Genomic DNA, 14,004 nt, shown 5'->3' on the forward strand with positions numbered 1-14,004 from the left:
TCACCCCCCAATCTTAATCAAGGTAGGTGCTCCATAATCCTTACCTTCAGTGTACGGGTTGGACATGCCAATGTAAAGAAGCTGGCAGCGGCATAAACTCCCACAGACAACATTTCTAGATAAATAACTAATAAATGCATGAACATGTACCCGAAACCCATTCCCTGGGATAGTTAACTGGTCAGCTGTAAGCATGAGCTTGCACATCCTACCTAAACCGCACTGAATTAAGGCTGGGGGTGAGAGATGCTCCATTAATGCTGCACTTTGAGATGCATCATCGTAGCACAGAACACCTGAGGATCTTCGAGACAGAACAGCTTGCTTTGCCAAAACACCGCAGAGTAGATATCACTCATACAACGTTACGAAGAGAGAGCTTCTACATAATTTCCCTGGGAACTCTCGGAAGCAGGGGTCTTAATACTAGCTGGGACCTTCCTTGTTTTCCGTGACGTTGCCCCTTTAAGACTGTATAGGGACACACCCCTGCTGTTTAGAGCTAATTATTATCATTAGGAATCACTAAGCACTGGGTCTTTGAGGTTGCATTCCAGTAAATTCGCAGCCTCCCGGAAAGCAAAAACATTATGTCAAGGGGTATTATAAGGACTCTCTCAGGACTCAGGGAGAGGAATGGGAAGGCGACTGTAAGCCGCTTTGAGCCTCCTTCGGGTAGGGAAAAGCGGCATATAAGAACCAACTCTTCTTCTTCTTCAGTAATCTCGGGGCTCTCTCAGCCTCTCCTACCTCACAGGGTGTCTGTTGTGGGGAGAGGAAAGGGAAGGTGACTGTAAGCCGCTTTGAGCCTCCTTCGGGTAGGGAAAAGCGGCATATAAGAACCAACTCTTCTTCTTCTTCTTCTTCTTCTTCTCTCGGCTCCACCTCCCTCACAAGGTGCTTGTGGTAGGGAGAGGAAGGGAAGGAGATTGTGAGGCACGGTGACACACCTGAGGCCTGCTGGGTGGTCTTGGGCCAGTCCCAGTTTCTCTCAGGACTCTCTTGGCTCCACCTGCCTCTCAGCTTGCCTGCTGTGGGGAAGGGAAGGCAATCATAAGGCGCTTTGAGTCATATGAGATCTGCTGGGGGGCCTTGGGCCAGACCCAGTTCTTAGGTCTCTCTTAGTCCTCCCTGCCTGACAAGGTGCCTCCTGTGAGGAAGTAGATGGAAGGCACCTGAGGCCTGCTGGGTGACCTTGGGACAGTCCCGGTTCTCTCAGGACTATCTCAGCCCCCCCCCCCCTGCCTCACAAGGTGCCTGTTGTAGGAAAAACAAATTTTGATTCCAATGGCACTTTTAAGTCCGACAAAGTGGAAGGCAATTGTAAGCCACCTTGAGACTCCAGAGGGCAGTCAAAAGTGGGATATGAAAACTACGCTTCTTCTAAACTTCTTCTAAACTTACTTGACTAAGGCCAAGTGAAACTTTTGCCCAGCCACAAAAGATCTGATTGTCTGTGCAGATTAATCTTGCTTTGGCAACTGCTGCCACAACAGCAGCAGGATCTTAATTGCAGGTCTGGAGGTAAGGTCAGCGATGTGTGTACAAGGAACGATTCTGAAACTATGCATCCAGGCAGTGTGTTAAGCAGAGTTAGTTACTGTTAAATCTATGCGTAACCTGGCATTTGATGGCTGGCCCCGCCTCCTTTGGCAGCCATTTTGTAGTTGTGCCTACCACCCCACGTCAGAATTCCAAAGGGGACCACATGCTTATGAAGACTGGAGACCCTTGTTCTTTAGCCACTTTCTGACTCTTTCAGTTTGACCAACATAAACCAAATCATTTTTAAGATCAGCCAAATGTCCAATCAGGCTATATTATGATCGATCGATCGATCGATCGATCGATCGATCGATCCATCCATCCATCCATCCATCCATCCATCCATCCTTAGATTTATATCCCGCCTCTCACGACTTTTGTCCCCTCGAGGCGGCTAACAATTAAAACCATAAACAATATCCCGTAAAAACCCCATTAAAACAGCAACGCAGTACATATAATAACCCACAAGATGGCGGAAAACGATCTACCCCCAACCCAACTCTACTAAGTCCAGCCAGAACGTAATTCGAATCTAGTTCTTAATATATTTCCGGGCTGCTCGGCTAGGGTGAGACGCCTGATCATGAGGACGAGGTGTAAACGTCCCAAAATAAATCAAATTATTTATTGGATTTTTATACTGCCTCTCTCCCATAATGGGCACAAGGGTTGGCACTTTTGTCTCTGCTTTACACACACACACAGAGCCATCTCCTTGAATGCTTCGTCCCTTTTGTTAACAAGTCTTTTAGGCGGAGTGATGGGACCTAAATAATTCCAACAACACTCAACAGAAACCACCACTCCCTTTTTCCCTCAACGTTCTTCCAAAGCACATTTTAGGTTGCCTGAAGCACCCTTTGGCTCTTCCACCTGTGGTTTTCCTCCAAAGGATTCCCAGCGCTTGCATAAGATATTCATGCGGCGAAAGAACATAATTAACAGATTTGTATCTCACTTCTATAAAAAGATAAGCATCGGAATGACGTCGCCTTAAGCCTGCTTTCTGATGGTCCCTGAAAGCAGCGGAAGCAGCCAGGTGTCCCTCCTGTTAGGCCTAGGCCAAACTTAGAGACCACTCCGCTGCCGTCAACCTGACCTTGTCACTGAGACCTGAGCACAAAATCTGGCCTGACAGCCAAGGTGGAAAAAACACAACGGAATGAACAAGACTGACCCTTTCGTGTCTGCGACTGGGGCTAAAAATACATTTGACACCAATAATATGTTTTACACCGTACCTGCAGGACTGTTTCACACTGGACCTGCGAGTGCTAATAAACTGGAGATCCTCGGACTGCACGATGTTCGCCTGGCCTCAACCAGGGGCAGGGTTTTTTTGGCCCTGGCCTCTGCCTGGTAGAATGAGCTCCCGGAAGAACCGAGGGCCCTGACGGAACTAACGCTGTCCTGCAGGTCCTGCCAGACGGAACTCTTCCTCCAGGCATTTGGTTGAGGCCGGGCGGAAAGAAGGAAGAACTTAGCCCCTCCTCCGATATGCCCAACAGCAATTCCCCCCCCCCCCCAGATTTGTGGCAGCTGGAGAGGTGGTGGGGATGACTGGCGTGGGGATGTGGGTGGGGCGTTTTGTGCGCTTTTATTGTTGTGCTGTATTTTTATGTTTTTATGTTGTAAGCCGCCACAAGTTGACAGGCAAGGAGCGGTGACCTAGAAATTGAATGATAATAAATAATAAATTATATATATATATGTGTGTGTGTGTGTGTGTGTGTGTGTGTTTATTATATAAGATAAATAAATAAAATAATAAATAATATATGTGTGTGTGTTTATTATATAAAATAAATAAATAAAATAAATTTATATATATATATATATATATATATATATGTATATGTATGTGTATGTGTATGTGTATGTGTATGTGTATGTATATGTATATGTATATGTATGTAGGTGTGTGTGTTTATTATATTAAATAAATTAAATAAATTATATATATATATATTTAATATATGCTGAATTTCAGTTTTGCCTCCCAAGCTTGTTTTTCCTCACAGAAATCATACCCCACTATTAATCCTCCCCTCACTCATAATACTTCCCCACGTTGATGAATAAAATGAACTGAGAGCAACAGAGATTTGTTTTCCTAAGCAAGCGGCTATAAATTTCGGCCTAAATTTCAGTGTGGGAGTCCCACGCTCAAATTCCTCTCAAATTGAAGGTGCTGAGAGACTTAGCCTAGGTCATCAAACTCTCATCAAAACCAATTAAAAATGAAACCACGTAAAACCACCTGACTTAGCCTAGATCAGGGGTAGTCAACCTGTGGTCCTTCCAGATGTCCATGGACTACAATTCCCATGAGTCCCTGCCAGCAACGCTGGCAGGGGCTCCTGGGAATTGTAGTCCATGGACATCTGGAGGACCACAGGTTGACTACCCCTGGCCTAGATGACATTGCTCGCGCATACGCAGCAAAGGCAGGCACCTGGTATGAACGTCCTGTTCTGAAATAGCCCTTGGCTCTTCTCCAGCCGCCTCCCACTCTTGGTGCTCTCGTACTTGACGAAGAATCCAAACTTCGGGATGGAGACGGGGTCGTGGGTGTCACAGTACGTGCTGTTGCACACGCACACGATGGACTCGCGGCCAAAATGCTTCGGGTTGCAGGGAAGCCCACCTGGCGGGATTAGACAATGCAGAAGAGAAAAATCCGATTATTCTGTGCGCCGGAGCGGAAACGTTCAACCAGCTTTGGGTACCTACAGGGCAGCTGTCATCAAGCTCTGTTAACTCGACCTCTCCGGGCACCTGGGCCGAGCAGCCTTCCTAGCTCTTCGGCATGCAGCTCTTGGGGTGGTGTGTGTGTGGGGGGGGGGGTTTGAACTTAGGACCCTTGCAAAGCTAAAGTATTTACCACTGAGTCATGGCCTAATAGGAACCTCAGTATACTACCCCTCCTCAAACCCCACCCTCCTCGGGCTCCACTCCAAAATCTCCAGGAATTTCCTTCGCTAGAGTTGGAAATTCAGGTAGCTGCCCAGGGGAGAATTGAAGAGCTAGCTCCCATTCTCTCACAAGCACAAATCTTCTAAATTCTATACACCAAAAAGTTATTCAGTACCTTTTCCCCCTGACTCGGAATATTTTGAGACTTCAGAAGGTAAGAAGAATCCTGATAGGTCAGACCAGGCTTCCAGGTACCAGGAAGTGATGTCAGCTGGCCACACCTTCCAGCCACGTCCCCCAGATGTGAGAGGAGCCTTGACCAGCAAAGGTTTAAATGGCTGCAGCCCCCCTCCCTTTCCTACCCCCTCCAGACCCATCAGAAGAAGAGGAGGAGGAGTTGGTTTTTATACCCTGCTTTTCACTACCCAATGGAGTCTCAAAGCAGCTTAGAATCGCCTTCCCTTCCTCTCCCCACAACAGACACCCTGTGAGGTCGGAGAGAGCTTGGACAGGACTACTGGGCAGAACAGCTTCTATCAGGGCTGTGATGAGTCCAAGATCACCCAGGTGGCTGTATGTGCAGGAGTGGGGAATCAAACCCGGCTTGCCCGATGAGAAGCCGCTGCTTTTAACTTATCTCTATTTCGGGAAAGTGACGGCCTTGCTGGATCAGGGGAATCCCGTGGACATAGATTATCCAGATTTCACTAAAGCTTTTGATAAGGTTCCACATGATATTCTTGTTCACAAGTTGGTAAAATGCGGTATGGATCCTAATTCTGTCAGGTGGATCAAAAACTGTTTGACAAGTCATACCCAGAGGGTACTTGTTAATGGTTCAGCATCTTCTTGGAAAAGAGTGACAATTGGAGTACCCCAAGGATCTGTCCTGGGGCCTGTGTTGTTCAACATATTTATAAATGATTTGGATGAGGGATTAGAGACGATACTTATTAAATTTGCAGACGATACTAAACTTGGAGGGGTAGCAAACAAAACCGAAGACAGAATCAGAATACAGGATGATCTTGATAGGCTCGAGAAGTGGGCTAAACTGAATAAAATGAAGTTTAATAGGGACAAATGTAAAGTTCTGCATTTAGGTAGGAAAAACCATCTACAACTATATAGAATGGGGGAGACCTGTCTTGGCAGTAGCATGTGCAAAAAGGATCTAGGAGTCTTAGTAGACCATACATTGAACATGAGTCAGCAGTGTGACTCAGTGGCTAAAAAGGCAAATGGGATTTTGGCCTGTATCGTGTCCAGATCACAGGAGGTGATGGTACCACTTTACTCTGCTCTGGTTCAGCCTCACTTGGAGTCCTGTGTTCAGTTTTGGGCACCCCAGTTGAAGAGGGATGTAGACAAACTGGAACGTGTCCAGGGGAGGGCAACAAAGATGGTGAGGGGTTTGGGGACCAAGAAGTATGAAGAAAGATTGGGGGAGCTTGGTCTGTTTAGCCTAGAGAGGAGACAAATGAGAGTGGATCTGATAACTATCTTCAAGTATTTAGAAGGGTGCCATATGGAGGATGGAGCAGAATTGTTCTCTCTTGCCCCAGAGGGACAGATCAGAACGAATGGGATGAAATTAATTCAAAAGAAATTCCATCTAAACATCTGGAAGAAGTTCCTGACAGAGCGGCTTCTCAGTGGAACTGGCTTCCTTGGGAGGTGGTAAGTTCTCCATCTTTGGAAATTTTTAAACAGGGGCTAGATAGCCATCTGACGGAGAGGTTGATTCTGTGAAGGCTCAAGGGGGTGGCAGATTACAGTAGATGAGTGATTGGGATGTGAGCGTCCTGCATAGTGCAGGGGGTTGGACTAGATGACCCATGAGGTCCCTTCCAACTCTACGATTCTATGATTCTATAATTCTAACTACTACATCACTGGCCAACTTAGCAGGGGGTCGGTCAACCAGCCCAAATAAAGGTAGAATTTTTTAAAGTTAAAAAAGCTTTTGTTTCACAGGGTGGAATGGCTCTCCCCTGCCGCCATTTTGAAACATGGTACCATGACTGGGATTCCCTACGTCAGACTAATATTCACCTAATTCCATGACCTGTTCCCAACTGTGGCCTGTCAGGTACTGCCATGCATCATGCAAGCAAGGCATGGAGCAGACTGTGGCTGCATTCTTCATTATCCCTGTTGACAGGGGATGATGGGTAAATTCATCTCAACTGTTTATCAGAATCGCTCTGCTGGATCGAGCATCCTGTTTCCTCCCGTGGCCAGCCTGGCCTTTCCAGAAAGGCCACACACGAAGGTAACAATTTTCCCGTTGTTTGGATTGGAAGCTATAATTGGAATCATTACACATTTCAAGCTAGATTTCAGAAAGATTTCAAAATAATTAGTTCCAAAAAAATGTGGACAGAACAGAGCAGGTGCAGAGGTGAGCGACGGGGAAGATCCTGGGCCTGGAGACCAGGCCCTTTGAGGAAAGGCTGAGGGACTTGGGAACGCTCAGGCTGGAGAAAAGGAGGTTGAGAGGGGACGTGGCAGCTCTCTTGAAATATTTGAAAGATTGTCATTTAGAGGAGGGCAGCAAGCAGTTCTTATTGGCAGAAGAAGATGGGACACTCGATAATGGGCTTACAATATAGTCAGAAAGGTACTGGCTAGATATTAGGAAAAATGTAAGAGTAGTTCAGCAGTGGAATCGGCTGGAAAGGTGGTCGAATGCTGAGCACTGTCACTTGCCATAGGTGATTGGTTGTTTAAAGGGCTGCAATCTTTGAGTCACTGAAATGCCCTACGACCTGATTAATAAGCATGTTAAAAATATGTGGGACCCTTCAGTTTAGAAAAAAACATAGAATCATAGAGTTGGAAGGGGCCATACAGGCCATCTGGTCCAAACCCCTGCTCAACGCAGGATCAGCCCTAAGCATCCTAAAGCATCCAAGAAAAGTGTGTATCCAACCTTTGCTTGAAGACTGCCAGTGAGGGGGAGCTCACCACCTCCCTAGGCAGCCTATTCCACTGCTGAACTACTCTGACTGTGAAAAATTTTTTCCTGATATCTAGCCTATATCGTTGTACTTGTAGTTTAAACCCATTACTGCGTGTCCTCTCCTCTGCAGCCAATGGAAAAACATGACTAAAGTGGGATGTGATACAGATTTGTGTGTTTCTATGTTCTTAGTTTTTTTAAATGTTCATCAAAATCAACCCTGGGTGTGCTTATTTCTCCCACTGGCGTAAACATACAGATGCTCTGCAGGGGGCCTTTAAGTGTGCCTCAGTTCAGCATGAAGCAGCCACCCTCAAGAGCCATTTCAGGCTGGGGGGGGGAGAGACATGAACATAAGAGCATCAGAAGAACCCTGCTGGATCCATCTAGTCCAGCCTCCTGCCTCACCCAGGGGCCAGCCAGTCCCTCTGCAGGGCCAGCAACAGGGCAGGGAGGCCGAGGGTCAGACCAGGGAGGGTCACTCCAGTCCAGCCTCCTGCCTCACCCAGGGGCCAGCCAATCCCTCTGCAGGGCCAGCAACAGGGCAGGGAGGCCGAGGGTCAGACCAGGGAGGGTCCATCCAGTCCAGCCTCCTGCCTCACACAGGGGCCAGCCAGTCCCTCTGCAGGGCCAGCAACAGGGCAGGGAGGCCGAGGCCTTCCCCTCATAAGGACACAGGAGAGCCCTGCTGGGTCAGACCAGGGAGGGTCCCTCCAGTCCAGCCTCCTGCCTCACCCAGGGGCCAGCCAGTCCCTCCGCAGGACCAGTAATATGACATAGAGGCTGCCAGAAGAATCCTGGCCCTGGGATTCAAAGCTTGACTGCCTCTGCATGTGGAGGTTCCCCTCAGACAACCATGGCTCGTTGTTGCCACCGACAGCCCTCTCCTCCATGCGTCTATCCCCCTTTAAAGCTGATTATTCCTGTGGCCTACATCCGATTCCTACATCCTCTGGCAGCGAATTCCCCATTTTAATCACTCTGCCTGATTTTTTAGAAAGAGAACTGCCAGCGCCATGTGAGTTTTCGTCCCTGGAGATTCATGTCACTGGAAGGGAACCGAAAGAACCAAAAAGAGGAAGCGTCAAATTGCCCCTGCAAATGCAGTGAGGGAAGAACCTGGGGAGACTTGCCAACTTCGAACGGGCATAAAATCTCCTCAGTGATGGCAAAATTTCCCCAGTGTGTGGGCGATCAGCAGCTTTTGCCAAGGAATGTCTGGCGGCGGGAAAGTCTCAAGGGGGGGGGGCATGTGGCAATGTTGTTGACAGGAAATAACGCTGTCACAGAGCAAAAAGACATCTCTGAGTAGGAAAGAAGTCCACAGTACCCCTCCTGGGGGATTTCGGAAGGAGGCAGAACATGATGACTGTGGCACGAAGAGGCGAGACCTGAACGGCAGGTCTCGGAGTGGCACAGATAAAATTGAAAGGGTACAGAGGAGAGCGACGAGGATGATCTGGGGCCAAGGGACCAAGCCCTATGAAGATAGGTTGAGGGACTTGGGAATGTTCAGCCTGGAGAAAAGGAGCCTGAGAGGGGACATGACAGCCCTCTTCAAGGATTTGAAAGGTTGTCACTTGGAGGAGGGCAGGAGGCTGTTTCTGCTGGCTGCAGAGGAGAGGACACGCAGTAATGGGTTTAAACTTCAAGTACAACGATATAGGCTAGATATCAGGAAAAAAAATTCACAGTCAGAGTAGTTCAGCAGTGGAATAGGCTGCCTAAGGAGGTGGTGAGCTCCCCCTCACTGGCAGTCTTCAAGCAAAGGTTGGAGACACACTTTTCTTGGATGCTTTAGGATGCTTAGGGCTGATCCTGCATTGAGCAGGGGGTTGGACTAGATGGCCTGTATGGCCCATACCAACTCTATGATTCTAGGATTCTTTGATTCAACAATGGAGTGGCAAATCCTTCTTTGCAGGTGTGTCGAGAGCCGGGGAGCCGTACAGAGAGTGGCCTCCGTGTCAGAAAGCAGCCTGACTCAGTGCGCGGTCTGCCCTCCTCAGGCACATCTGGACTTGGGACTGAAATAGCAACAAGGCCCCATAAAAACCGTGAGCCCTACCTTTGCTCCCCAGACTTCTGAATGGCCTGTCAGCATATCTGAGAGAATAAGATTTCAAAAGAGGGACGGGCATTCTCCTGGGTAATTTACTCCGATCTCCTTCGACAGAGACCGGAGGGACGTAAACAAGGAAAGGCAGGGAGACCGTTCTCTAAGGACGAAGGAAGAATTTGGGCGCTGGGTCCAGGCCTGCCCCTGCTGCAGCTCTCTGCAGGCTAGCCCCAGCCCCGGCCCTCCCACACCCAGAAGCAGCCTTAAGGGGGGGCCTTCTGATCCAGTCATAATTGTTAAACTGTTCTCATCATTAGATGGTTTCACCCGGTGATCAACTGACCTCTGCCCTCCAGTAACTGCCTCTGCATGGTGGCAGTGTGGTGTAGTGGTTACCCACAGTGTGGTATAGTGGTTAAGATCCAGCGTGGTGTAGTGGTCAAAGAGCGGTGGACTCTTATTCGGAGAACTGGGTGCAATTCCCTACTCTTCCACATACTGGTGACCTTGGGCCCGTCACAGTTCTCTCAGAGCTGTTCTCATATAACAGTTCTGTTAGAGCTCTCTCAGCCCCACCTACCACACAGGGCGTCTGTAGTGGGGAGAGGAAGGGAAAGGTTTTTGTAAGGCATCTTGGGACTCCTACAGGTAATGACAAGCAAGGTATAAAGAAGCAGTTGAGGCCAGCCACACGTCTGGTTTGCATTTGCTGAGCAAAGAGCTCTTTGGGGGAACACAGTCAGAGATGCGGTCCCTCAGATACACCTAACCTAAAGCATCCACGAGTATCTTTCCAGCCAGTGCTTAGACTGCGAGTGAGGGGGAGTTCACCACCTTCTTAGGCAACCCGTTATACTGCTGAACTACTCTGTGAATGGACTTAAATGGACTCCGGGGAATGGTAGAGGACAGGAAGGCCTGGAGGATCATTGTCCATGGGGTCGCGATGGGTCGGACACGACTTCGCACATAACAACATCAACACTCTGTGAATAAAATTTTCCTGATATCTAGCAGGCACCATTCTGCCTGTAGTTATAAGCTGCCAACAGGAGCCTTTCCCTGCCCACCTCTAAGTGACAACCTTTCAGATCTTTCAAGAGAGCCATCCTGTCCCCTCTCAGCCTCCTCTTCTCTAGGCTGAACATTCCCAAGACTTTCCTCAAAAGGCTTGGTCCCCAGACCCCAAATCATCCTTGTTTTTGACATGTCCAACTCCCACATCCTTAGAATCACAGAATCTTAGAGTTGGAAGGGATCCCCCAAGGTCATCTAGTCCAACCCCCTGCAGAGTGCAGGAAATGGCCACAATCCCTTCTGCCCACCCACTCACAATCTGCCTAAATTCACAGAAACAGCATTTCTGTGAGACGACTATCCAGCCTCTGCTTCTAAACTTCCTAAGGAGGAGGACCCACCACCACTGAGGAACTGCTCGAACTGTCAGGAACTTCTTCCGGATGCTTAGTTGAAAATTCTTCTGAATTAATTTCAACCCATTGGCTCAGGTCCGACCCTTTGGGGCAACAGAAGACAACTCTGCTCCATCTTCTCTATGACAGCCCTTCAAGTACTTGGTTATCAGATCCCCTCTCAGTCGTCTCCTCTCCAGACTAAACAGACCAAGCTCTCTCAACCTTTCTTCATACGACTCTTCGTAGCCCTCCTCTGGACATGTCCCAATTTCTCTACATCGCTCTTCAGTTGTGGGGGGCCAAAACTGAACACAGTACTCCAAGCGAGGTGTTATCAGATAATTGCTGGGTTTATCCCCCTTTCACTCCCCTCCCATCAGCCCCAATCCAGTTTTTTCACTTCTGCATCAACATGCTCTTCCACAGATGTTTGGCACCCAGGCGACCCGTACCGTCCTCACCTGTCACACCAGACGCCATCTGGATCAAGAGGATCCACCAGCGCAGCACGCTGGTGGCTTCCCAGGACCACATGGTCTCCCTCGCAGCCCTCTTGTGTCAGCGCAGAACTCCAAAGATCAGGGAAGGAAGAAAAGGGGCCGAAAGAGAACCTTCGCCCTGCAAGAGAAAGAAAGGTATTACACACATCTCTCCAGTTGGGAAATGCTGGCGGATCCCCCAAAAGGAAGGTGGAGCCCGTTTGGTGTAGTGGTTAAGAGCAGCAGCTTCTGTTCTGGAGAACTGAGTTTGATTCCCGTCTCCACAAGCAGCCAGCTGGGTGACGATGGGCTAGTCACGGTGCTGTGAGAACTCTTCTCACAGAGCAGTTCTGTCAGAGCTCTCTCAGTCCCACCTGCCTCCCGGATGTCTGTTCTGGGGGGAGGAAGGGAAGGAGATTGTCAGCTGCTTTGAGACTCCTCCGGGTAGAGAAAGTCAGGGTATAAAAAACAACTCTTCTTCATCTTCACTACCTCCAGTGTGAATCTCATTAGACTGCTCCTTTGTGGAGTGGGGTTGTAAGATCTCTTCAGCCACAAACGGGGGGTTTGGTTGCAAGACCCAGGCTGGGAAACTCCTGGAGATTTGGGGATGCAGTCAAGGGATGTCAGGGACCTCAGTGGGGTCCAAGGCCTCAGAGCCCCCCCTCCAAAGCAGCCATTTTCTCCAGGGGAACTGATCTCTGTAGTCTGGAGATGAGCTTCTATTCCGAGAGACACCCAGGCCTCAGCTGGAGGGTGGCATCCCTAGTCTGGAGAAACTGACTCACTATTTTAATAAAAGACGACAATATACAAGCTAAAGAGCCTCTTGTGGCGCAGAGTGGTAAGGCAGCCATCTGAAAGCTTTGCCCATGAGGCTGGGAGTTCAATCCCAGCAGCCGGCTCAAGGTTGACTCAGCCTTCCATCCTTCCGAGGTCGGTAAAATGAGTACCCAGCTTGCTGGGGGGTAAACGGTCATGACTGGGGAAGGCACTGGCAAACCACCCCGTATTGAGTCTGCCATGAAAACGCTAGAGGGCGTCACCCCAAGGGTCAGACATGACTCGGTGCTTGCACAGGGGATACCTTTACCTTTACCTTATACAAGCTAAACCTATAGAAGGAGAAGGAGTTGGCTTTTATACTACCTGAAGGAGTCTCAAAGTGGATTGTCAGCATCTTCCCTTCTTCTCCCCACAACCCTGTGAGGTAGGCGGGGCTCAGAGAGCTCTAACAGAACTGCTCTGTGAGAACAGACTGGGACTGGCCCAAGGTCACCCAGCCGGCTGCATGTGGAGGAGGAGTGGGGAATCAAACCCGGCTCTCCGGATGGGAGGCCCCCCCCTCTTAGCCACGATAACCACGCTGGCTCTCAACTGCTGGAATTTAGTCATCAACCAGCAGCAGGAGTGAGCCAAAAAGCACAATACAAAACCAGCAATAAAATTAACAATAGGGCAGGGAATCAGTTCACCAAGAACGCTTTTCTCTCATGCTCGGAGGGCCAAGAGACGGGCAGGGGGGAGGGATGAAACCTTTACCTCCTAAGGCTCTAGTCCAGTGGCTCTCAATCGCCATAACGCCGTGATTCCAACTGCAGCGGCGCCAGTGGCGGCGGTGCATGCACATGCCCAGGTGCGCACGCAAGCGCACAACAATCTGGAGGCCGCGGGCGGGCGGCCAGTGCCATGGCTCCGCTGCCACCACCCACCACCACCCGCTACATCTGCTGCCGCCACCAACCTGGCGATCCTGCGGAAGGGGCCAGGCAACCCCACTTGGGGTCGGGACCCCAAGGTTGAGAACCGCGGCTCTAGTCCCTAGATCTTCAGAGCCAGCTTGGTGTCGTGGTTAAGAGCAGCAGCTTCTAATCTGGAGAGCTGGGTTTGATTCCCCACTCCTCCACATGCAGCCAGCTGGGTGACTCTTCCGACAGAGCAGTTCTGTCAGCGCTCTCTCAGCCCCTCACAGAGTGCCTGGGGTGAAGAGGAAGGGAAGGCGACTGTAAGCCGTTGTGAGACTCCTTTGGTTAGCAAAAAGTGGGGTGCAAAAACCGACACTTCTATTTCATCTCCCTGTACATCTTAAACCCACAGGAACATAAGCAGAACTCTGCAGGATGAGACCCATGATCCATCTTATTCGGCATCTTGTTTCACCTGGACTGCTTTTTGTCCATTTCTGCACTGAGGGGCACCCATCTGGGGGCACAGACCCGAATTGCCCCCTCACTTCCCCAGCAGGAATCCACAGAAATCCGGTTTTCACTTTTTGAAGTGGGGGATCTAACAGGGTCTGCCCAGTGTGGAAATGTGTGCCTTCGGGTTTTTCCCCACGCCTGCCATTTTGAGCCTTTTGGGAATGCCCCTTTCCTCCTCCTCCTCATCCACTCTCTCTCCTCCCCTCCTCTCCCACCCGAGGGAAAGGTCCCCTAGCACTGCCCTCTTCCATCTGCTGTGCAACTGGGGAGCAGACAAAGTGGTGCCTGAAACCAGTGGCGCCAGCTTGCACCTTACTTTTAATTGCACCCCTTCCTTTTCCCATTCCCTCCCCTCGATCTCACACACACACACGTTTTTATTAAGGTTATTGCGTTACAACGCTGCCACGTCGTAAGGCTA

At 49.6% G+C, this 14,004-nt stretch overlaps 1 protein-coding gene across 3 annotated transcripts in view; it reads right to left on the reverse strand.

Moving 5' to 3' along the window:
* The window catches only part of LOC143830231 (lysosomal acid glucosylceramidase-like), a 38,531-nt gene that overhangs the window by 13,362 nt on the left and 11,165 nt on the right, over positions 1 to 14,004 (reverse strand). For all 3 annotated transcript variants that reach the window (XM_077322403.1, XM_077322414.1, XM_077322425.1), the window contains exons 2-3: positions 11,365 to 11,521; positions 4,004 to 4,195 (exon numbers count right to left, since the gene is read on the reverse strand). In XM_077322403.1, the coding sequence (XP_077178518.1) occupies positions 4,004 to 4,195; positions 11,365 to 11,437 (265 nt within the window). In that variant the 5' untranslated portion in view covers positions 11,438 to 11,521. The remainder of the gene's footprint in view (positions 1 to 4,003; positions 4,196 to 11,364; positions 11,522 to 14,004) is intronic.

The sequence above is a fragment of the Paroedura picta genome, chromosome 1 (genome assembly GCF_049243985.1).
Source record: "Paroedura picta isolate Pp20150507F chromosome 1, Ppicta_v3.0, whole genome shotgun sequence".
In the NCBI taxonomy this organism is placed as follows: domain Eukaryota; kingdom Metazoa; phylum Chordata; class Lepidosauria; order Squamata; family Gekkonidae; genus Paroedura; species Paroedura picta.